General features: G+C 35.3%; 1 protein-coding gene across 2 annotated transcripts in view; it reads right to left on the bottom strand.

Annotated features, from left to right (window-relative positions):
• LOC118204163 (WD repeat-containing protein 3) overlaps positions 1-25,618 on the bottom strand; it is a 195,433-nt gene that overhangs the window by 72,418 nt on the left and 97,397 nt on the right. For both annotated transcript variants that reach the window (XM_085825385.1, XM_085825386.1), the window contains one exon: positions 5,320-5,419. In XM_085825385.1, coding sequence (XP_085681511.1) covers positions 5,320-5,419 — 100 coding nt within the window. The remainder of the gene's footprint in view (positions 1-5,319; positions 5,420-25,618) is intronic.

The raw sequence follows: 25,618 nt of genomic DNA, 5'->3' as shown, positions 1-25,618 counted from the left end.
TCCCATACATATAGTATGTGCAAAAGAGAATAAACTCCGTAGAAGGTGATAAAAAATTAATTTATGGCTTAATTGAAAAAAACACAGAAATTAAGCTAAGCAAAACAGTGTAAAAACAAATTGAAATGATAAAACGAAACTTAATTTTCATGTGAATTTTCAGCGCTGACTCTCCCATTCTAGAAATTTCAATTTGTTTCAGACAAAGACCACATTTAAGGACTGCCATCCATCAATATCCAGTCTTTGTAGTCAGCTTGATGAAGCCACAGTTTATTGAAAATGCACTTTCCAGGCATCCGTTCCTATTGGCGTCGGAAGGGTTGTGGCCTTCCAGGTTCGAATTGCTCTAATTTTGGCAAATATTTTCAGAATCTCCCCCCCCCCTTTTTTTTCTCGAGCACCTTCATCATCACTTTCGCCTCTTAAAGAACTTCCGGCTTCCATGGACCTTATAAGAAATAGACTAACCCAAATGGGTTTTCTCCCTTGTCTGAGGCATTGCCGGGTGTCACCTTCATCACATCCGGAGGAGTAGGGACGACTTCCAGAAATTTACATTGATTGCCTATTGCAGCGTGTATAATTGTCAAGAAAAAGCTGGTTGTAGCGCCTCATTTCACAAATTAGAATTTCTACATGTTTTTATTTTTGAAATTGAGATTGATTTTTAAAAATGTAGCATATTTATCGAGCATAATTAACATTCCAAATAATTATAAAGCTATTGCATGCTTTCAGGACTGGATATTTTTTTAGCTTTTCCTATGCTGTAAGGAAATTTGTAACTACTTCTTTTAGAAAATAATATTTTAAATCTAACTAATAGAAAATTTCAAACAAGCAATTTTTCTCTTGCAATTTTTTTTTTTTTTTTTTTTTTTTTTTTTTTGTGTGTGTGTGTGTAAATAAGTAAAAAATATTAAAATACTTAAAAACGAATTTTTGAAAGTTTTGTTTAAAATTCTAAATTGTGCTCCTTTTTTTAAATTATAGATGAGTATTATAGCACAATTTCTATAAGGGAATTTTATTTCAATTATATTTCATAATACATCATAGTGATAAACACTTTTGACTCCTTAATAATTTTTTTTCATTTAATTCTAATATTAAAATTGTATTTAACCATAATAATTAATTTTGCTTGTATTTTATAATGATTATTTTTTTTAATTTATTTTTAGTTCTGCATAAGATTTTTTTTATTTATTGTTAATTTAATTTATTAGCCCATGCACGAATACATGTATGTTTCTCGCACTGTGACAAAAACGACAGTATCTAGAGCCATCGAATTTTGAATAATGTAATCCTCAGGGTTGCCACTCAAACAGGAGAATGAAATTCCCTGACTTTTCCAGGTTTTCCAGGTGTGTTTCAAGAAAATTCCAGTCTATCCGCGTAATGTACGCTGGCTGTGCTAAGATGTAAATTAATTATGGTATTACTTGTATTGTGTAGCAAATTCACTTAATTATTCAAGAAATCTCAGAGGACATTTATTCTTAATTATTCTTGGTATACTTTGTTTGATAATTTTGTTTAGTTTTCCACTTAAGAAACTTTATAAAATTTAAGATATATATATATTGGATAACAAATGTATGTTTTATTTAATTATTACTCATGATCATCACCAGTTCAACACGAAGCTAATCCGGTCCTTATAAATCACAACGCAATGCTAAATAGTTCGGTTAGATTTTAAGTAAATTTAATTTGCGTGAGGTATGTTCTTAAAAGGCACCTTAACACTTGAAAACACAAATATAATTATAATAGTTGTTGTTTTCTCCATTGAAGATTGAGATTAGAATCTTCCCAATCTGGAATAAAATAAGGCTTTTTTTGCAGACATTCTGCAGCTAAACAAAAGAAAGAAATCTATTTTAATAAATTGAGGTATTTTATATTTATTTCGCAGCATACATAAGGAAAAAATATGTGCATTAAATTTCGTGATGGTATGTTATCATACTGCTATAATTAATTTCAGGATTATGACAGAGAAAATTTCCTGAAATTTGGAAATATTATTTACTAATAATAAATAAATTTAGAGGGAAGAAGCAACATTAAATTATATGAAAACCATAAAAATAATTACTTAAAAATTGAATTAGAATAATCAACGATATTTTAGCGAATATAGTTATATTACATAGCTAGCCTAGATGACTGATTACTATTTTTTTTTTATTTTAATGCAAAATGACAAGATATTTATTAAAAAGAAAAAAAAAAAAGGTTTAAAAAGATTTTGTGGTAAAATTCTAGTATACGGTAAGGCTTTGGCACGATTTTGAAAATTGTCGCCAAGACCAAAATGACCCGTTTATTGCGCATCAAGATGTCGCCAAATCCCATTATTATTCTAACCAAAGAACGTCTATGTAAAGAAGAAAAGGTTCCATACAAGTAAAATGCTATTACGCCGCTAGAATGCGGAGGGAAAATTTGCCAAGGGATTTGGCTACGGAACCTGGCGGCCAGAATTTCCCTCTCCGCGATGTGTACAGGAAATTGAGAAACACGTGTTAAGAAGAAACACTCTTTGACAAAAAGAAAACTACGAAAATCCATTTTTAAATTATTGCGAAAAATCCAAGAAGAAACGTTCAAAGGACGTTTCTTCTTGGATTATTCGCAATAATTTTAAAAACGAATTTTCGTAGTTTTTTTTTTTTTCCCCCTGAAAATAACTAATCCATGAATTAATTTACTTGCGCCAAAAAATATTTTCTTTTCCTTTAGAGTTTAACCAATTCCGCTAAGACTAAACTTCACGGTTGCGGTGCCGTGCGCTACAATATAACAAGCGGTAAAGTGTCTCACTTACGCCGCTCCGCATCTGCGAGTGCAATCCAGAGCTGCAACTCGAGAAATAAACAATCTCGTTGTTAGGCGACGTGTGCACCACGTTATTTTCATTTTTGCGATAAATGGTTATCGACGTGGTGTTCACGTCGCTCGCGGTTTGAGACAAAAGCATCTTGACGTGCGTGGCACGTCTTTTTAGCGCAAGTGGTTAAAGAAATTTTAAACGATATTCATTTTATGAACTCTTGATAACGTGACCTTCGAACTTCGACACCGGTTTCGAGCTTTGGCAACAGATATATCAGACCTGCACAGCTGTTTCCCTCTATGATGGAACGGAGCCACAGCCACGTCTGTTGCAGAGAGGTTTTCCTTCTTTACAATACATATTTCTTTGATTCTAACCTCCATGGTACCGTATACTAGGATTAAACCCATTTTGTTTTATACGAGAACAGGTACTTTCTTTAGTTCATGCACTGCACATGCGATTCTCAAGAATACTGGAAACCAAAAGTTGCTTTGCCTTTCTAAAAGACAATCAAATTGGAGCTACTCACGTGATGCATAATTCGCCAAAAAAGTTACCTCTTCCGACGTCGGCGCAAAAATCGCTTTTTTTGGCGGGATTGTTGTATGAACTTCCCTGACTTTTCCAGATTTTGACAAAAATACTTAAATTCCCTGACTTTTCCCTGAATATTTTGGTCAATTTTCGAATTCCCTGACTTTTCCCGGTTCTCCCGGTTTTCCAGGTAGCGTGGCAACCCTGAATCCTCCACCCGAACATAGGCATCTAAACGGCCGAATTTCGAATTTGTTTTAATATATTTCATATTTTGTAAAATTTTAACAAATTTTTGATTAACAAACTCAGCGAGTTCAGAGCGAGCACTGTACGGATATGCTGTTTTCAAATGTATGTGGTTTACGGGTGAAGAACTTGATATTCAATAAATATAGGTAACACACAAAACTTTAAAAAAAAAATGCTTCTAGATTTTATTTTATCCTTTTTATTCCTTCATTACGCTCAGAAAATTTTATGCTCCTAATTTTATGAATTATTAAAATAACTAATCCACTTTGATGTTAATAATTTAATGATCATATAATCAAATAAATATGATCATTTTGTAATGTTATAGTTTGGAAAATCACTGCCTGAAAATGCTCATTAAATTAAAAATATATATATATATATCAGATCTTGTTTACTTTTACCTTATTTATTATTGTTAAGCATCGCATACTATCAATCTCATTTAATTTTACTTTATTTTTAAGCAAAATTAAGCTCATAAATTTTGTGCTTAGAGTTTTTAGTGTTTTACCAAAGTAAAGATGTTTGTACAAGAATTACGCGTGAAAAAAATGCGCGAAATGCAGTAAAAAGTGCCTTAATGAGATATATTAAATCCTATTTGGAAAAAACTGTGGCTTTCATAATCTCATCACTATACAACATATCAAATTTAATAATTAAAAAGAGTTATGTGATACAAACGGCATAGGTTTCACTGTTAAAGTAAACCAGATAGTCCCTACTCTTTCTTGCCGACATGTCGGTGACGCGCGCCCCGCCCACTGGGTTAGTCTATCTCTTATACGGTCCATGCCGGCTTCACGCTCTCGTCACAGTCTGCCTAAATTTATATATAACACCTGTTTTGAAAGATTGGGTGAATAGCCAATCAGACACCGATACTTTCGTTCGGGTAGCTAATTGTTTTTTTAATCGTTTGCAATGCAAATCCGCCAACAAATTGGTTAAGAGCCGTGTAATTTTAATTCCATATTCATAAGAAATCGTAATTCACACTTAGAATGGCAATCATTAGAAATGATAAGAAATGTCAAATGAGCAAAATTAAGGACATTTTATTCATTTTGGCCAAAATTAAGGACTTTTAAGGACCAAAAATCATTTTTGAAAAAATTAAGGACTTTTAAGGACCGTACGAATCTTGTTATAGTTTAAAGTACATTTTTGTAACCAGTAAGAAGTAAATTCCCTTGCAGAAGTAAGTAATGCTAAACTTGCAGTTGTTCCTACCAAGGTGAGTGTATTTTCCTTTTTTATTTGTCTATACTTGCCTTTGATGAATATTAAAATTTGCTTCGATTTTAAATAATAAATTTAAAATTTTCTATAATGAACTACATCATTGTATTTTTCATCTCACTAACATAAGAACTTAAAAATAATTATATTTGAATGTGATATCATTTGTATTTTGCAATAATAAGGTTAATATTTTATTTCTAACAAATTTATTATCAATATTCACTCATTTCTGTCATTTTTCGTGCCCAAAACAGTAAAATAATGGATATCGTAAAAAATATGATGTGCGCATGCTCATGTAAGATTGCCAAGCGCACATGCTGGAAGGTTAATAGCATGAAATACTGTAATTCCATGTAAAAATAATGCATTTATATATGTTATCATTCATTATTGTTGTTTTTATAAAATTCTATTCAAAATTTTACCTTAGTGCCTATGATGCAATGACTGTTTCCTGTTACAAAAACAGAGCAGAGAGCTGAATCACATTTTAAGGTATGAGTACATGTTTCTTCATCCTTATAGCTGAAAATCCAACAGAATACAAAAAGAGCATTAAATATCTAAAGTTCCAAGTGTACTTTTACATAAAAAGGAAAAGAATTTCACATATTTTATTATTAATATGTCTTAAGGTCAGCTATAGCCTTCTAATGTTTGACACTTTGTCAACTGCACAAATTATTTATGTAAGATGGTCAAAATACATTATCCAAATAAAAAGGAGATTGAAAATACATATTTTATAATATAAATTCAAATATAACAATAAGGGGACTTTAAATTTTACAACAGGAATTTAAACTAAAGTAGGGAAATGCTAAACATTCGCACACAATAATACACGATTTAAATTGAAATGCAAGTTATTTTCAATAAACATTCTGCCAAGACTTTTATCATATTTTTCTTGTCTAGATAGCATAAAAATTGCAACTTATTTTGCATTACTAATATTATATAATATTAAATCAATTCCCATGGAACATTTTTTTCCTTGAACTTTCAAATGTATTTCTTGTCAGCAACTCTCATATACATTCATTAAGCAAACTGAGCATTTGGAAAATTTTAAGCAAATATGAAAATCTTGTTTTATCAATAAATAGCTCCGCTATGAAACATCTGGACAAGCATTTGAAAAATGATTTTGCATACATATGAGTTGTCTCAGTAAGCTGCTTAGAGAAATCAGATGCTCATATACAAATTAATGCCAGCTCCAGATTTACAAGTCTCTACTTTAAAGGTCTAGAGACTATAATTAGGCCTTATAGATTCCAGGGAAAACTATCAGTAGTATTTTTAACCTTCATGAATTATTTTAATACGATGATCAACTCCATTGCATCACAAAGGATATCACTTATTTTCAGAGAGAGGCCTTTTCAACAATCTTCTAACCCTCTGAGCGCCATGAACGGCTTTATCTGGTCATGAGATTTTACGTCACTTGTAATTTAAGATATTTTGCTTTCTTACTTTCATTAATAATGTAATTTCCATCTTGATGAATATAAGTTTATGAAAATAGAGACTAATATAGATAAATACATATATTTAGCTAATAAAGGCTCTTTCAATACAGGTCTTCATAACAGATCCCAAAACCCGGGCTGCTCAGAGGGTTAATTAGAGCTTTCTTTCTCCTTTGAAACTAATCAGCAACGATCAGAAGAAAAAAATTACACAGGCACATGGAATGGCATCTCTATACAAGACTCTCAAGTAATGAGTGATATCATTTTTCATCAACTCTCTCGGGAAGATAGTACACATCTTTCTTTTTCTGTTTTAGAAGAAATGTCCATTTTCATATCAACCATTTAAGTTAATTCAATGAATTCGTAAGGGAAATCTGTGGCAGCATTTCAGCACTGGCAAGGCTTTTCACAGTTTTTAATACAAAAATCGCTTTCTGCAATTTTTAATACGAAAATCTATCCATCTCTCCCATCTGGTTTAGGGAACTGTTATTACTTTCAGGATTCATAAAAACATTTGTCCAGTTATTCTTTTTCCTTCGCTAATTGTAAAATCTGTTGTTCCTATCATCAGAAGAATCAGAATTCACATCACAAGGTTTTCCAGTATGAAAGGAACCTCAACACAATCATAATCTCACGCATGGAAAATTTTTTAAATGAAACTTCAGTCTGAGCTCCTTTGAAGAAAACTGAAATTTCAAACTTAAAATTCTCCAAGCCTTTAAATCTAATAAGTTTAACAGGTATGCGTCTTTAAAAAAATACATTCTACTTTACTTTTATCAATATTTAAGAGGTTTAAACTAGCGATGCAATTGAAAAAGGAGGGGGAAAGGTAGCGCAAAAATTCATTGGCTAAATAACTAAAAATTTATTAATAAAAGAAATTTCATGTTATTAGTTTGCCAAATTTCCATCATTTCTGTGATATGAAACCAACCCAGAGTACATTAGCAGAAGTACTTTAATTATTTCAAATAGCAGATAATATCATACAAAAAGATATAAACTATTTTCGGGTTTGAATTATCACCGATTCGCACTGTATTTCATTCAATTACACTTACGATACAATTTTTTAATAATTCTAAATTGAAAAATAGAGGAGAACAAACGAAAAATAACAGTATGTGGACATCACACATCTGAAAGTCTTTAATTGTGGTTATTTAATATTATTTAGTCTGAAAAATTTGTTTTTCAATATATTTAAGTATACTTTTCATTAATTGATAAATTGCTGATAGAATTTTAGAAGTAAATCCAACACCAGGGACTTGTGCCATTTCTCGCACAGTCGATCAGTCTTTTGAGGATAAATTATTTAAAGAAATAGAAAAATTAAACAAAGGTATTGATCACATTTCTCTTTCTCATGGTTGCTCGCCAAATCGCGGAGATCGGAATAACGAAAGAAGCAATTTCAAAAGGAGAGATTATTCTGTTTGCTGGTATCATAGATGTTTTGGGAAAAAGTATAGAGATGACAAATGTACAAAACCTTGTTCATGGCAGGGAAACGAAACCAGCAAAGAATAGAGGCGACTTATTCTTTGCCTCAAGTTTCACGTCGCCTGTTTGTTCGTGACCGTAGAACAAACCTTTCATTCTTGGTCGATACCGGCTCTGACGTGTCCTTACTTCCAGCAAATAATTCTCTAAAATGGAATTCTCCCCAACAAACATTTTTCGCTGCTAATTCTTCCACTATTAATGTTTATGGTCAAAAAACACTTTCTTTGGATTTCAAATTAAGACGACAGTTTACATGGACTTTTCTTATAGCAAATGTTAGTACACCCATTCTTGGAGCAGATTTTTTCCATTTCTTTGAATTGGTGCATGATCTCAGAAACAAATGTCTCAAAAATTTAAAAACGCAGTTTAAAACCGTCGGCTGCGAGAAAAATGCAGGCATAAATGTTCATAAATGTTCACCTCGAAAATCGCGCCATTTAGATTTTATTTCTCAGTACTCTACTGATATCAGGCATGTGCAAGGTTCAAAAAACGTCATTGCAAACACTCTTTCAAGAATTGAAATTGATTCCATAGCAAAATCTCCATTTTTGGATTTAAAAAAAATTTCGGAAGCTCAACAGCATGATCCGGAGGTACAAGACCTTCTCAAAAACAATACATCATCTTTGAAACTGGAATTTAAACCGTGCCAATATTCTGATGGTAATATTCTTTGTGACATATCAATGGACATTCCTCATCCATTTGTTCTGAATTATCATCTGTATAATTTGTCACATCTAGGAATTGCAGCTAGTACGAAGCTTATTTGTTCTCGTCATGTATGGCCAGATATGAAACGTCATATAAAAAATTGGTTGAAATTCTGTGAATCTTGCCACAAAAATCGAAAATTACTAGGCATACTAAAGCACCACTGGGCACATTCTCTCTTCCTGATGCACGTTTTTCAGAAATCCATATGAATATCGTTGGACCGTTACCTCCATCAGAAGGTAACGTGTACCTTTTGACTTTAATACATAGATTCTCCAGATGGCCTACAGCCATTCCCATCCCAGATATGAAAACGGAAACCATTTGCAGAGCCATCTTTAACTGTTGAATATCTCATTTTGGCTGCCCATCGATCATAGCAACAGACCAAGGTTCTCAAATGAAATCCGCAATTTTTGCAGAATTTACGCACATTTTGGGTATGAACAGAATCACAACAACAGCCTATCATCCAATGTCTAACGGCATTGTTGAACGATTTCATCAACATTTAAAATCTTTTCTCAAGGCTCACGAGACCAATAACTGGACTGAAATACTACCAGTTCTTATGCTTGGTATTTGGACAGCCATTAAGGAGGATCTACAGTCACCTTGTGCTGAACTGGTGTACGGCACAACTCTCAAGCTGCCTAGTGATATGATAACATCGTCTAAGATATCTCCGTATGACACTCAATTTATCACAAATCTTCAGCATAGAAAGCAAAAATCAAATCCAATAGCAACATCTGCACATTGCCAAGAAAAGTGTTACGTAAGTGCTACCTTAAAGTCGTGTACGCATGTATACTTACGTGTCAATTGAGTAAAGCCACCTCTATGCCAACCATATACAGGTTCACATAAAGTCCTTTCTAGAATGGACAAAACTTTCACAATCAAATATTAACGGTCTGAAATCTACTGTGTCTATAGACCATGTGAAACCAGCTTATTTACTTTCGGACTCTAATTTGCCTGAACTGGAAACAAATAAAGACAGTTCAGCAGAATAAATCTGCAAACGAACTCTCTAAAACACAAACTGTCACCAGATCGGGAAGACATGTTCACTTCCCTAAGAAACTTGCTTCTTACATAACAATTTAATACTTTTTTTTTAAAAAAATTCATATTGTAACATATTTTTTGTTATTTCATGTTTATTATATGTATCATTACCTTGTTATATATTGAATTGCATTTTGATCTTTTCTAATTTTATATTCTAATTTTGAAATTATGAAAAACATACCCGTCAGTACGGATCCTCTGAGATATTTTCATAACCTGATGTCGTTCCTTTGAATGGCCATCAAAGGAACTGGGGGGAACTCTGTGGTGATGGCGATAAGGAGAGCGCCTTGAACCCTCTGATAAATGTGGCAACACTAGAGGAGAAGTTTCTTACGAGTAGCGAGCAGAGCGAAACAGGCCGGCTGTCGAGGAGTATGCACGAAGTTCCGAAATAAAGCTTAATTTTTATTGTCCACTATGTCTAGTTAATATTTATATTGATGCAGTAAGAACATTATCTGTGATATGGAATGTGAGGATTGGTGGTAAAACATATAGGTAAAACATGATAGGAATCACCATAGGCTCAATAATTTCAGATTCAAAGTTAAAATGTCAGAGATAATGGGGTTTTGAGGGTTATAATACGATTCTAAAGATTTTAGAGCACTAAACAAGTCTGCATAAATTATAAATTGTCTTCCACGTCTAAACTTCCACATAGTTTAGAAATAAATAAAACTGTATAATAAATGGCATTTAATTCTGAGGTGAAGATGGAGCAGGCATCAAGCAGTCTTCTACCCTCCATGTGGTCTTCAATAACAAAAGATGCACCAACATGTCCTATTGCTTTCAACTCATCCGTAAATATGGGAATGTAAGTAGTGTATTTGTGCTTGTGGTCAGAAAAAAATTTGTCTATATACAAACTCACTAGTATATCTTTTGCTAAAATATTGAAAAACATCAAGAAGCTGAATCTGAGCATCTTTCCAGGGTTAGATTTCAAAATACTGTCTGGGTACTGAGATCCGTCATGTGGGATTTCTTGATTAGTGAGTGAACCCTTAGACACATAGGACGGTCGGGAATAAAACAAGAATTTGTAACTCATCAATGAAAGAAATCTATTTGGATGATCATTACGTGACAAAGCATTAAAATAGTAGCACAGAGACAACTGCTGTCTTAACTAAAGTTACAGCTCATAGCAGTCAACATATAGACCCTGGACAGGAGATGTTCTAAATGCACCAGAGCATATATGCAGAGCCTGATGGTGAACAAGATCTAGTTTTAGTAACACAGAAGGCCATGCAGAAACATAAACAACTGAGAAAAAATCTAGTTTGGAGCGTAAAAGGGTTCTATAGATACAGAGTAACGAGGAATGGTCCATGCCCCAGGAGGTGTTCACCAGGACTTTCAAAAGATTCAGTCTCCTAAAACACTTTCTTAAGTTTACACCAGTCTTAAGTTTTCTTAAGTTTTACCAGTTTTTCCAGTTTACACCTCTCCAAGCGACCCACAGCAAGCCTCTCGCTATGGCTTCTTTGACAATGTAAATGCCCACTTCGTCTGAAAAGAAATGTAGGGGAGATGAGTCAGCAATTCCATTTCTACTTCGAACCAGTTGAAAATCTATCTGGGCAGTAACTCTGAGCAGTGTTTGCAGAGACATCATGCCCAATTTTCCCATCACATCGAAAATGACGAGATGGAGCGATAATCTAACTATGGCATTTTTTAATGCATATGCATCTTGTGAAGTATTATGGAATACTTCACTACTTGAATATTATGACGATTGTTTACTAATACCTAAATATACCATGGATATAACTACTGGTCAGAACAAATTTAGGTTTTTAATACTGTAAAAAAACATAGAAGGAAATTAAATTAGGGTATTGGATTCAAAATATTTATTTTCAACAAATTTACTTCTGAATTTTCATTAATCAAAAAACAGTTAAATTATATGTTATTCAACTACCCAATAAAATACAGTTTTCAATTAAAAAACACATGAAAAGGCAAACATTTGATTTTGTTGACATAAATTTCGAAAAATCAATTTTTTACTCATGGTTAATTACAGCTAATATAATACAATCTAAAATTTTGAAATTTTGTTTATAGACAAATGATCAATCGGAAGTATTAAAAAAAATGTCCGACAGAAGGTGTATGAGGATATTAACAACATGTTAAAATATGAGGCTGTTGGGAGAGTTAAACGAAAGATTAATTATTTTCACTCAACCTCATATACAGAAAATAGCCTCAAACACTTCTGGAATAAATATGCTCATTGTGCATTTTGGTACTCTAAATATCGCAGAGAACTGTACGACTCACCTGTCCCCAGAAACCAAAAAGCTACGTATGATTTAATTTTGCCTGCAGAGCATTTGAAAAGAACATTTTTATTTATTTTTTTATTTTTTCTGAATAAATTGAGTAATGATTTCCAATAAAGTTTCAATATATCCTTCACCTATTCTGACGAAGTTTTTGTTACTTTGGATATCCTCACCCTGAAGTTAATTTAATATTCCCAATTCATAACAGCAAGCTAAGTCATGTATTGATTTCCTTTTCTTCTTATTTTTTCTCCCCCATCCCAGAACAGAAATTAATTCATTGGAGACTCCTTCGCAAACTTCAAGCACTGCAACTGCCACATCAGTAATCATTTTACAAACAAATGGAGATCAGTCCTCCGTGAGTAGTCAGTCCGCCTCTGATTGGTGTAAACAATCTTTCAGATTACAGGTCCATTCACTTGGTTCAAGACGCTGTTATGAGGGGCTCATCAAAAGTCACTCAGAGAAACCTAAATTCGCCTTTAGGTACAGGATGTGTGGAAGGAAAGTCAATTTCCAGTCGAACATCACTCCTAAAAATTTTACTTTGGGTTCCACTGGAATCAGTGATCCTTCAAGATGCAATTCAGGCTCAGGATGGCAGTTGCACCTCTTGCAAAAGTGTATGCATACAGTCTTATATTTATAAAAACTAAATCCTCCTTTCTTTGATCACTGCTGGATCCTATTAAGAGAATTTGTAGTTGCCTTTCCACATATCTCATGCCTGCACCTTGACAGCATATGTGAAGGTAATCAGCATATAAAGAACCTGAAACTGTAGGAGGAAGTTCTTTTAGAGCACAGTTGATTTTTAAGCTGAACAAAGTAACACTTAGAACACAACCTTGAGGCACACCCTCTTCTTGAGAGAATACAGCTGATACAACAGAGCCAATCCTAACTTGAAAAGTCCTACTCTTAAAAAATTTTGGAAAAATATTAGTAAATTGCCACGTAATTAGCTGATGCAAAGATCAAGCAAAATCCTATGTCTCCATGCCTTGTCATACGCCTTTTCTATGTCAAAAAACACAGTGAGTTGATGGTTTCTTTTTATAAAGGCTTTAGGAATGGAGGTTTCCAATAGGAGTATATTATCAACAGTTGTTCTGCCTTTATGGAAACCACTTTGGGGAAATTACATTGTTCTTTTCTAAATAATAGACTAAGCAGGGCAGTTCACCATTTTTTCAAAGAGCTTGCAAACGTAACTAGTAAGGGCAATGGGTCTGCAGTTGATGGGATTCTTTGGATCTTTTCCTGCTGATCCAAGGAATAGGAATGACAACAGCTTTCTTTCATGCACTGGGGGAGTTATGCTCCTTCCACACTCGATAGTACAAAGCTAGAAGGGCATTCAGTAACTTACTGAAAAGATTTTTCAGCATTTCTTAACTAATGCCATCTGTATCCAGGCATGACCTATGAGTCTGTAACAAAGCTCTCCTTAATTCAAGCAGGGAAAATTTCAGAGTTGTAAGGCTCCAAGTTGTCAAGTCCCATTGAACTTAATGGGAATATTTTCTTTGGCTTTTTTTAAAGCAATAAGATTTGTTAGAGTAAGGCATCTTCGAAAACGTCTCCGGGCTTTTTTCTGCTCTCTCAAGGAGTTTCCTGGCATTCATGGTTCCACTAAGATTTTGAGTATTTTAGAGGTTTTGGAGAGGTCAAAGGTATACAGGCTATAGCCGCTTGGATGATACTGTCAGTAACGGCTTTCACTGCATCCTTGACTGGCACATTGTTCACAACTTTTTCTTGGGCAAGAGAGGAGAAAAGTTCTCAGTCTGCACTTCCAAACATAAAGTTTGAGTGACATATGACAGGGTTCATTCCTTTTCCCGTAAAAGCTACAAATATAGGGAAATGATAACTGCTGTGAGGATCATCTCCAACACTAAATGTACAGAAAAGAAACAGAAATGGTGAACAGATGGCAAGATCAAGTGCATGAAACGTCTTTATTGTGTATAGTAGGTATCCTGACCATTATTGAGGATACAAAGGCAATAATCTTCGATCAATTTGTCTACCTCGAGGATTTGTATCTCTACTTCCCCAAAGCTGACTATGTCTGTTAAAGTCTCCAATAATAATAAACAACTTTCCAGCTGCTCTATCAACTCATCCAGCTGTCTTAGATTGAAAGCTTCATTCAGAGGCAGATATATGGAAACTAATCCTTTAATATTAGCCTGTATAGCAACCGCTTGAAGGGATGTTGCTAACAGAAGGACAGTTGACAGTCATGTGAGGAACATTGTTCTTTCTCATAATCGAAAATCTTATTTTGGTTTTGCTATTTGCTTTGAGATATGGTTCCTGTAAAGCGAAGAATACTGGGTGATGCTCATCGATCATGTTTTTGATATTCAAGAGACTCTGGTGGAAACCACAACAGTTACACAAAATAAGGGTGGCCATTAGGAATGTTTATTTCGCCGATACTGCTTCTCTGTCAGGTGGGGAAGGAGGTATTTTGAAAGCTCATGTCCCGCTTCAACTTCCATATCATCATAATATACTGAAATTAGTTAGTGACACAGTGATATTGTATGTAAAAGTGAATTAACAGTGGAATCTGTGTCAAACAGTGATATAGTGAAAATTAGCGAATAGTGTCATACAGTGATATTCACATAAGTGTTCCAGCAATTTTGTGCGATACGTCTGAAATAGTGATTGCATCTCTGTGTACTATGAACTACTAAAATAGTACCGTAAGTCTTCACAGAATAGAGCCCATCTAATGCACACTCTCCAACTCGGTGCTCACGACAGTGCACGTCTCAAATTATAATTGATTACGACTAATCCTCAGTTGCATACAAAGTGCTACCTTTTAGTCTCTAAAATTACCATGTCCCGTCACTCAATACTACCAATTGACGGTGACATCTTTTTTCTTCTAGACGTACTAGACCCCACAGAACACCTGACCTCCAACCTGCCACATGCAGACAAAGTCGCAACTCTAGTTGAGGATATCAAACAACTTTCTATGACCTACAGAGCTAATAAATCTCTTGCCTGCAGACCTCAGAGATCGCTTACTAAGCTCTCTTGAGGCACTTCAACAACTGGCTCTAAAAGGCCCAGAACTCACGCCCAGACCAGAGCAGGTGTAAACACCTAACTCTAATTTCCTGCACCAACATCCACAAGCCGAGCTCACTAGCTATCGACCACAACATCAGTGCCGAACAAGCTACAGTTCCAATTCACCTGGATAGACCACCAACATTTGCAGAAGTCCTGAGGAAGGCTAATAGACCTAGCCTAATAATCAAACCAAACGAGAAGAAGCCAGCCAGAGCACTGCACCAAAAACTGCAGGAGAAGGTACCGCTAGCGGATTTACCAGTGGTGGTAGACAAAATCCAACTTATGTCACAAGGAGGAATAGAAGTGTTCTGCCACTCCCTGGAGGATGTCGAACAGCTACAAGCGCACATCCAGAAGGCAGTCACCGACGTTGACGTCCACAAACGTCAAAAGAGACGACCCAGATGCATCATCCATAATGTACCGGAGCAGATCAAGATGAAACAGTGTATTACAGAGCTCAGTTCCACCGCCGAAACCTCCTCAAATGAATACAAGGCACTTTTCAGATTCCGGGAATGCTGGCCCAACAAGGTCAAGTGGATTATTGGGTGCACTTCAGACAGCTTCGTCTCGCTCTGGCTCAACCCTTCTAGTTCCTGCTTTCCTGGCACTTGAGTGAGCGGTTTCCAGCCCCTTCAGAAGGATGCATGCAGTCCGGTGATTAAAGTGCCTTGGTTCCGGTTTGCGGGATGGCTGTTCCTGAATAAAGTTCCTTGGTGCCTGTCCGCGGGATGATTGTTCCGGAATGAGTTCCTTGGTTCATATCCATAAGATGGCTGTTCCAGAATAAAGTTCCTTGGTTCCAGAGGCTACCATATGAGTGACTGCTGTGGGCGGCATCCATGTTCTTCAATAAAGGCGGCATTTAAAAATACGTGAGCGGCGATTCCTCGTGCAAACGGAGTTAGGCCGGTTTTAAGTGTTTTCAAGAACTTGATTTAAATTTTCAGGTGTTTTTCTTGACCATTGATCATGAACTTATTGAATGTGTAGCCAGCAGCATTTTTAGGCCGCATAATTACTGTTTAGGACATTTTGTTTGTATTGAATGCCAGTGTTTTGGAGACCAGGTAAAAATATTATTTGATGAATGATGGTTATATTATATTTTTCCTAAGACTCTGATATTGTTGACATTTATTTTCTGTGTTTTTATTCTTTATTATATTGTTAATAAATTGGTTAAGTTCAAAATCTTTTATTGTCTTCAATGTCTGCACAACATATCTCAGGGAGCTTTTATTGCTACTACTGCTAAATGTTTAATTTCTTTAAACTTTAAACTTTGTTTTAGCATCGTTTTGGTTATGGGTCACCAGCCCCTGAATTATTTTTAGTGCAGACTTTAAGTTAATTAAGGACTTAAGAGATTGGGGGGCAGTTTTTGTTACAATTCAAATATGGCTACTGTTAGTGTCATGCATAATATTGCTAAACTTGATGCATGTAATTATTTTACATGGTCCAAAGATATGAAGTTTGTCTTGAATGAAAAAAATGCACGGCTTTTGGTCAAAGGTATTGAAAAATGTCCTGATTTAGATGATATTAAGGGTATTACAAAAGAAATTATAGCTGACTATCAAAATAGAAGTCGATTGGCATTATCTTTAATTTATATGAATGTAAGCCCTGAATATAGAAACTTGATATGTGAAATTGATGACCCGGTAGTGGCATGGAATACGCTTGCCAAATACTTCCAGCCAGATTTTCGGTCAAGACATATGTCCCAGTTTTCAGAGTTCTTAAATTGTAAAATTAAGCCAAATGAAAGTATTAGTTTCTTTTCTTCTAGATTAAAACGCGTAACTGAACAGTTAGCTGATATTAATCAGGCTGTAAGAGACGTATATATATGTTTCCAGTTTCTTAGGTTCCTTCCAGATAAATTTGATCAAGTAGTTCAGAATATTTTGAGGTGGCCAGATGAAAAGTTCATTTTTAAAAATGTTGAACTTGAAATACTAGTAGAGGATATGCGTCTTAACTTAAGAGAGGTAGATAGGGAAAACTCCAATAAGACTATAGAAGTTCAAAGTACTCACTGTGAACCCAAACTTAAGCAGATTAAAGGGCTCAAGTGTTATAAATGTGGCCGTCTAGGTCATATTCAAAAATACTGTAGAATGAGAGGTAACTTTTCCAGATCACCCTCACCTGCTTCTACTGTTTCCTCAGCTGTATCTAGTAGTAATAAAGCATCTCCTAAGTGTAAGAATAAACCCAAGTTGAGTAAAAGTAAAAATAATTCCCATGCTCAGTCCCATTTTATAGCTCAAGCTAATGTTAACAATTTGGAGGAAAATGATGATAGTTGGATTTTTGATACGGCTGCATCTCATCATTTTTGTAAAAATCGTGAATTGTTCGATACTTTTTCTCCTGTGAAAAATGAGAATATGCTAGTAGCTATTGATGGGGTAACTTTTCCAATTCATAGGAAGGGTACTGTTAAAATGAAATTTGGGGATACAGTTATTTTGCTTAAAGATGTGTTATACTCACCTGAACTGAGACGAAATTTAATATCTGGACCTAGAGTAGATATCAATGGAGCAAGATTTTATGGTAAAAATCGGCAAATTAAAGTTACTGATGATGAAAATTCAACTTTGTACAAGGCTAAGTTGATAGGAAGTAACTATCATGTGTTCTCGAAAATAGTCAAAAAGGGGGGCAAATCTGTAAAATTTGAGGCATCCACAGTTCAGCATAATAATAGTGAATTATGGCATGGTCGGTTTGGTCATATAAATTATGATACTATTGTCAGGACTAGTAAGAGACATTCAGTTCGAGGTCTTCCTGTGTTAAAGCACTCACCTAATTTGTTTTGTGAACATTGCCAAATCAATAAGCAAAGACGAATCTCCTATAGACCCTTAGAAGGTATTCAAGTAAAGAGGCCACTTGAAAGAGTTTTTTCTGATGTCTGGGGACCTATTAACATTCCGGGTAGGAATGGTGAACGTTATTTCGTTTCCTTTAATGACGAATATTCTCGTTATGTGGTAGTGTACCCCATTGTGGAGAAAAGTCAGGTGTTTGAAGTATTTGAAAGGCATATAGCACGTGCGGAAAGATCTTTGAACCTTAGGTTGAGATACTTTAGGACTGACAATGGGCGAGAATATGATAATGATCATTTCAGGTCATATTGTTATAAAAATGGTGTAAAGCACGAATTTACAGATGTATATACTCCAGAACAGAATGGAGTTTAAAGAGATTTAATCAGACAGCTCTCAACAATGTACGTGCAATCTTACACGATAGTGGAATGAGTTCCGAATTTTGGTCAGATGCAGTAATGTATTTTGCATATTCATTTAATAGAATCTGTCATAAGGTGCCATGATAGAACCCCATTCGAATTATACACTAAGCGGAAACCATCAGTACGTCATCTTAAGGCATTTGGAACGATTGCCTACATGGGAATTCCAAAGGCTAAAAGAAATTCTAAACTTGATCCAAAGGAAACGAAGGGCCGATTGATTGGGTACAGTGTACGAACAAAAGAGTACAAGATTTGGTTGGAAAATGAGCAAAAGGTAGTAGAAACCTTAAATGCTACTTTTAAAGAGTCAATTGGAATGCAGAAAAGTGGCAGTGGAGCTGCACTAGGCACCCTTTCTGATTTGGAATCTGAAGAAAGGGTAGAGTTCCAACCTAATGATACTCCAGTTGGCTATTTTCCTGAAATAGAGGAAAGAACCGATACCAATGTACCTTCTTCTACAATTGGCACTGACACTCAATCTACATTGAGACAAGTAACTTGGCTTCATAAACCTGTTCCAAGGCCAGACGGCACTCGTACGGATGTGTATTATTTTGAGAGGGGGTCTAATCAGAGACTATGATCACCAAATGATGTAGAAAGGTATTGCACTGAACATAATACAGTCAAAAGTCGTTAATCCGGACTCGTCGGGACTTCGGCGATTCCGGATTATCGATTTTTCCGGATTATAGATCATCAGTTTAAATCTCGTAAGATGGCATGCAGAAATTCTAAAATTAAAAATATGAAACCGTAATTTATGAAATAAAGAACAATTATGATCTAAAGGGTATCAAAATTTACAAAAAAAAAAAAGCTTAATATTTATTTGTTTACTTTATTAAACATTTCTTTCAATGTAAGTTAAGTTGCTTCGTTTTATGTGATAATATTTTCTCTTTAATTCTATAAACAGACATAATTTCTTGTTTAGTTACAAAGTTCAGCTGTTCAAGTCCTATAATTGCTGTGTTGAGAATACCGACTAATTTGTCAATCGAAATGTTTTCGTTTTCAATAACCTCTGGGTCACTTTCTTCACTATCGGAAGCGAATTATAATGACGAGGAACTTGATTTAAATCATATCAAAGACGGAGTACATCGAAATGAAATACTACACTTAGACAGAATTATAAACCAAATAAAATAAAAACATCTGCCCTGAAGATAAGGATAGTGCTGAGAGATCAACTTCCAATCCGCAGCGTGAAATTGATAAACAAATTTCGGATTTCAAAACATACTTTCGCTTTGTAGGTACAAATTACATATTAGTAAATATATATCGGAAATTCTAGTTGACAATCTTTCTAATCTATCATAATCTAATAATGACGTTTCTGTCCCCCCCCCTCTGCCGCAGAGCAGCGTGAAATTGATAAACAGATTTCGGATTTCAAAACATACTTTCGCTTTGTAGTAAATATATATCGGAAATTCTATTTGACATAATCGAAAGTTCAAGCTTACTTTTATAAAATTGCTCTAACAGTCTGCAAAAAATAATAAGCCGGATCCAATTCGAAGATTAAGGAACAACGCAATCTGCAACATTAACTGAATTAGATAACTTTAGCTTAGCGTGTTACACATTAAACGCGCATGCGCACAAACAAATTCGCAGCCGTAAGAGTCTTACGCGCTCTCGTAAACGCCTGTGCGCATGCGCAGAAAGTTTGTAGCTTTGAGGTCCGGATTATGGGTGTCCGAATTAACGACTTTTGACTGTATTCAGTATGAACCTACCTTGTTTGATTTCAAGGGAAGCAACACTTATGGTGGTGAAATCGACCCAACTGGTACTCCTTCAACGTCATATACCCGAGATAGCTGACTAGAGGTTTCAATTCCAAGCACTTATAACCAGGCAATGAAATCCACAGAAAAGCTTAAATGGATAGAGGCAATGGAAGAGGAAATGGCCAACATGCGAAAGCATAAGGTATGGCATCTTGTTCCACTTCCTAAAGACAAGACTCCACTAGGTTGCAGGTGGATTTTCAACATTAAACGTGATGAATTTGGAAACATTGTTCGTTTTAAAGCTCGTTTAGTGGCTCAGGGTTATCGACAAATCAAATACGATACCTATGATGAAACCTACTCGCCTGTAGTCAACTTTTCAGTAATAAGGCTCTTTTTCTCCCTTTTAGTTGCACACCTTGGATGGGCAAATATACAATGCGACGTAAAAAGTGCCTATCTCTACGCTCCTTTATCAGAGGAAATTTATATGTCCCAACCTCAGGGTTTTGTAGAGCGAGATAAAGAAACTTTTGTATGTCGTTTAGATAGAGTCTTGTATGGTTTGCATCAGAGTGGGCGATTATGGTACTATGAGTTGAATAGAACACTATGTAACCTAGGGTTTATCAAGTTTGAGTGGTGCAATTGTGTCTATCATTTTAAAGATTTTGTCATTCTGTTGGTTTATGTTGATGATATAGTTGTGTTTGGAAAAAGTGAAGTTCGGCCAAAAGAATATTAAAAGTCCTGAGTTCACATTTCGATTTGAAAATTTTGGGTAAAACATGAAAGCTTCTGGGTGTGGAATTTGAATATGAGAACAATAGTGTTTTAATTCATCAGCAATTATATATAGAAGACATAGTTGATTGTTTTAAGTCTTTTAAAATACAAATTACTTCCCTTCCAATAGTTAAAGGTGTGAAATACTCAAAGTCTCAAAGTCCCAGTACACAAGAAGAAACGACTGAAATGATGAATTATCCTTATAGAAATGTTTTGGGATGGCTCTCGTTTCTTTGCAATCGTACTCATCCGGATATAGCTTATGCTGTTAATATATTTTCTCAGTTCCAAAGCAATCCTGGTAAGTTTCACTGGGAAGGATTACTTAAACTTTTAAGGTACATTCCCAATACCAGACAGCACAAACTTAAACTGGTATGCAAGGAACTGAAGCTCAATATATATTAAGATTCAGATTTTGCTTCAAGCAGGGATGATATGGTGTCTATTGGTGGACAAATAGCTTTGTTGGGAGAATCACCTGTATCTTGGCGTACATTTAAAGAAAGGGGAGTGAGTTTGTCTACTATGGAGGCTGAATTTATCTCCATGACTGAATCAGCAAAAGAATTAGTTTGGTTTAAAAACATTTTGGATGAATGCATTCAGTTTAAAACTGCAAGTAACTATGTTTCGAGCCCAATATTGTTTGCTGATAATATGGCTGCTATATGTTTTACAAAATCACCCATTGAAAACTCGAGGACAAAACATATAGATGTGAAACTATTTTTCATTCGTGATCTATTGAACAGGGAAATTTTTGATTTAAAATATGTCCCAAGTAAAGATAATCTGGCTGATCCCATGACAAAACCGCTGACTAAGCATAACCTGACAAGATTTTGTGGAAGAATTTTCTTATGAAATTTGTTTTTGTGTGTATTTAAATTAAGAGTTTTGTTTATTTGAAACTAATATGTTATAAGTCATATGTGATGGATATTAGGTAAATGTAAAACTGTATAGTGTAGAATGTTGTATGAGTGACCAGGGCCCTGGGTAAATGTATTGAGTTTATGATCATACATATGTCTTTGTATTGTTTTGTAACATGTTGCACTTTCTTGCTACGGTAAAATTTTTGAATAATGGGATAAGATGTTCCCAAAGGAAAATTTTCTTAAAAATTTCTGAATGAAATTGTGATATTTATTTATTCTTGTTTTGAATTTTGTAAAGATACTGGCATTTGGTTTTTATTTCAGGTCGGAGATGAAGATGTGGGGAGCATTTGTTGGAAAATATAGCTTATTTTAAACCTTTTACTGCATCATCTCTCCTCCTTGAAATGTTTATTTAGTTTAATTCTTATTTTTATGTAATATAGTAGTTACTTCTACTTCTTTTTCTTGCTGCCACTGTTTGCATTGAGAACGGACTGTTTCAACCTAATTGAGATGCAAAAATGAAACGTGATGTTACGTCATCTGAAAAGCCGATTCGTGCCGATAGCTGATTGGTTGCCGTGAGATGACGTCATTCCTACTTCTGCCATAAGTATCTCGCGTCGCTCTGGCTCAACCCTTCTAGTTCCTGCTTTCCTGGCACTTGAGTGAGCGGTTTCCAGCCCCTTCAGAAGGATGCATGCAGTCTGGTGATTAAAGTGCCTTGGTTCCGGTTTGCGGGATGGCTGTTCCTGAATAAAGTTCCTTGGTGCCTGTCCGCGGGATGATTGTTCCGGAATGAGTTCCTTGGTTCATATCCATAAGATGGCTGTTCCAGAATAAAGTTCCTTGGTTCCAGAGGCTACCATATGAGTGACTGCTGTGGGCGGCATCCATGTTCTTCAATAAAGGCGGCATTTAAAAATACGTGAGCGGCGATTCCTCGTGCAAACGGAGTTAGGCCGGTTTTAAGTGTTTTCAAGAACTTGATTTAAATTTTCAGGTGTTTTTCTTGACCATTGATCATGAACTTATTGAATGTGTAGCCAGCAGCATTTTTAGGCCGCATAATTACTGTTTAGGACATTTTGTTTGTATTGAATGCCAGTGTTTTGGAGACCAGGTAAAAATATTATTTGATGAATGATGGTTATATTATATTTTTCCTAAGACTCTGATATTGTTGACATTTATTTTCTGTGTTTTTATTCTTTATTATATTGTTAATAAATTGGTTAAGTTCAAAATCTTTTATTGTCTTCAATGTCTGCACAACATATCTCAGGGAGCTTTTATTGCTACTACTGCTAAATGTTTAATTTCTTTAAACTTTAAACTTTGTTTTAGCATCAATAATAATGGCACAAGAACCATACATCAGAGACGGAAGTGCAGTGGGTTTCCCCCAACAATGGACAATATTCCAGAAAGCCGATATCAGTAACCCTCCTAGGGCAATTTTAATTAACTGCAACAAAGAATGGTCGCCAGTTGTCATCTCACTTGAACGAGATAACGTTGCAATAGTGCTGGAATTACAAGATACCTCACTGCGGTTTGTGTCGCAATACTCGCCTCCAACAGAGGGCTTATTTACCACCACACACGTCCTATCTAATATCTTCGTAAAATCAAAATCCCCAACAAAATAATAGCGGGAGATTATAACGCCCACAATACAGTCTCGGGCTGCGCAACAACAGATATAAAAGGTCACTTCCTGGAAGATTTCCTTTCATCCTACAACCTCACTTTGCACAACACATGCGACGCGACGCCCACATTTGACCAAATTCATGCACAAGGCTGGCCAAACTTGACAATCAGCTCGGCCACAGCGGCACACCTAATCCAAGACTGAAAGTGGATGACGAAGTAAGTCTCAGCGATCATTGCTACATTACTTTCAAAATTGCCCAACCAACGACAGACAATGTAATCAAGCGATATAACTTACCCAGAAGACAGAAAAGAGCATTCACCAACAAAGTCAGAACACTGCTGGGCAATATAGAACAACCACAGAAGATCTACAAAACTTCACAGCAGAAATCCAAAAGTGCATCCAACAAGCCTGCAATGACAAGCTTCCACAGAGGAGTGTCAAAAAGCTTCACACTCTCAACTGGTGGAACAGCGAGCTCTGCATGCAACAAAAGAAGTGTCGAGCTCTGCGCTGAAAACTGAAACAAGAGCACAGACTCAGATCATTTCCCAATTACCAAGGAGAAAGAGCGCATTACAAAAGATCTATTCTACAAGTTAAATTAAATTCCTGGCGAACCTTCTGCACAGAAACAAAAAAGTATGGTAAAATGTAGTGTATGGTAAAACGTACATTGTAATCTGGTGAAATGCACAAAAGTGAGGCATCGTGTATAATGTGTGGCATAATATAAAGTACGGTTTAGTGCAAACTATTGCATAATGTAATCTGTGTCAAATAATATAAATACTATGCAAATTAGTAAAATGTGCAAGCGTAAAGCCTAATGTATAATGTGCTAAAGTAATGTAAGATGCAGTGTAATGCAATGTCAGGTTTATACAATTTATATAGGGCATTATTATTAATAACATGTATAATATGTTCTCAATGTATGTTTTTATGTTTAAATATGTAAGGCAAATGTATAAAGTAATGAAAAGTATGGTAAAATGTAATGTATGGTAAAACACACATTGTAATTTAGTGAAATGTACAAAAGTAAGGTATCATATATAATGTGTGACGTAATATAAGGTACAGTATAGTGCAAAGTATGGCATAATGTACAATATACAATTGTATATATTGTAATGTTTATATCTATGCATGTTAATTTAGGTAATAACCAAGAATGTCTAGTAGTTCATCATCATGTAAGTCCTATGTAACAATAACAACTGTCTGTCATACCATGTTGATAAAGTCCTTGTATGGCCATATATTGATTGATATTGTTCCAATAAAGGCTGGGCCCAGGAGATTGGATGAGGGTGAATTCCCGGGGGCATATTGGTCTGTTCGACTACCCACCAGATGCTCTAGACAATGGATCTGGGAGTCTTGTGCGAGGCTCTCGTGTGGCCACACCAACTGGCCAACTCTAGATAAGGGTGGACGTGGTGCTATACTGATTAACCTAATACAAAGGAACAGTGCCCACGTCCTCCGTCGCTTATCTTATTCCATATCATCAGAGCTCATATTTTCAAGAGCTTTGATGACTGTGACTCCTAGGTTTAAGAGTAAGACTTTTAGATTCATTGAATACATTACATTTATTTGGTTTAGTGGAATTATTTTCTTGAGTTTTGTTGGTTTCCGCTAACTTGTTCCTTATTGCATTAATTTCTGTTATTTTCATTTTTGTGGTATTTTCTGATTGATTACTTCCCTTTTCACACTACATGTTTAAATTGGTTTGTATTCCAATTGTTTTAAGGCATCAGCATATACAAAATATTGAAACAGGGTTATGCATTATCTATAATTGTCCTAGCTTCTGCATATATGATGTTTGTGGTAACTTTTAAGGCTTGTACTTCCTTTTCAGCTTTCCATTTAGAACACAAATGAGAAAATGTTGCATGCTCTCCCTTGTGATTGACACACAGTGACACAGCATTGCAATTATCACTGTCATGGCCCTCTATATAGCAGCGTGCACACATGCACTTTGCTTGACAGGACGCTTTTGAGTGGCCAAAACGCTGGCACTGGAAACATCGCATGGGGTTTGGAATGTATGGTCTTATACAGTAATGAAGATACCAAGCCTTTATGCTTTTCGACAAATTGGG

This window comes from Stegodyphus dumicola, chromosome 10 (genome assembly GCF_044657685.1).
Source record: "Stegodyphus dumicola isolate Sdum_Otavi_A_Nest chromosome 10, ASM4465768v1".
NCBI lineage: Eukaryota > Metazoa > Arthropoda > Arachnida > Araneae > Eresidae > Stegodyphus > Stegodyphus dumicola.
This window is presented reverse-complemented; position numbering and strand designations above follow the sequence as displayed.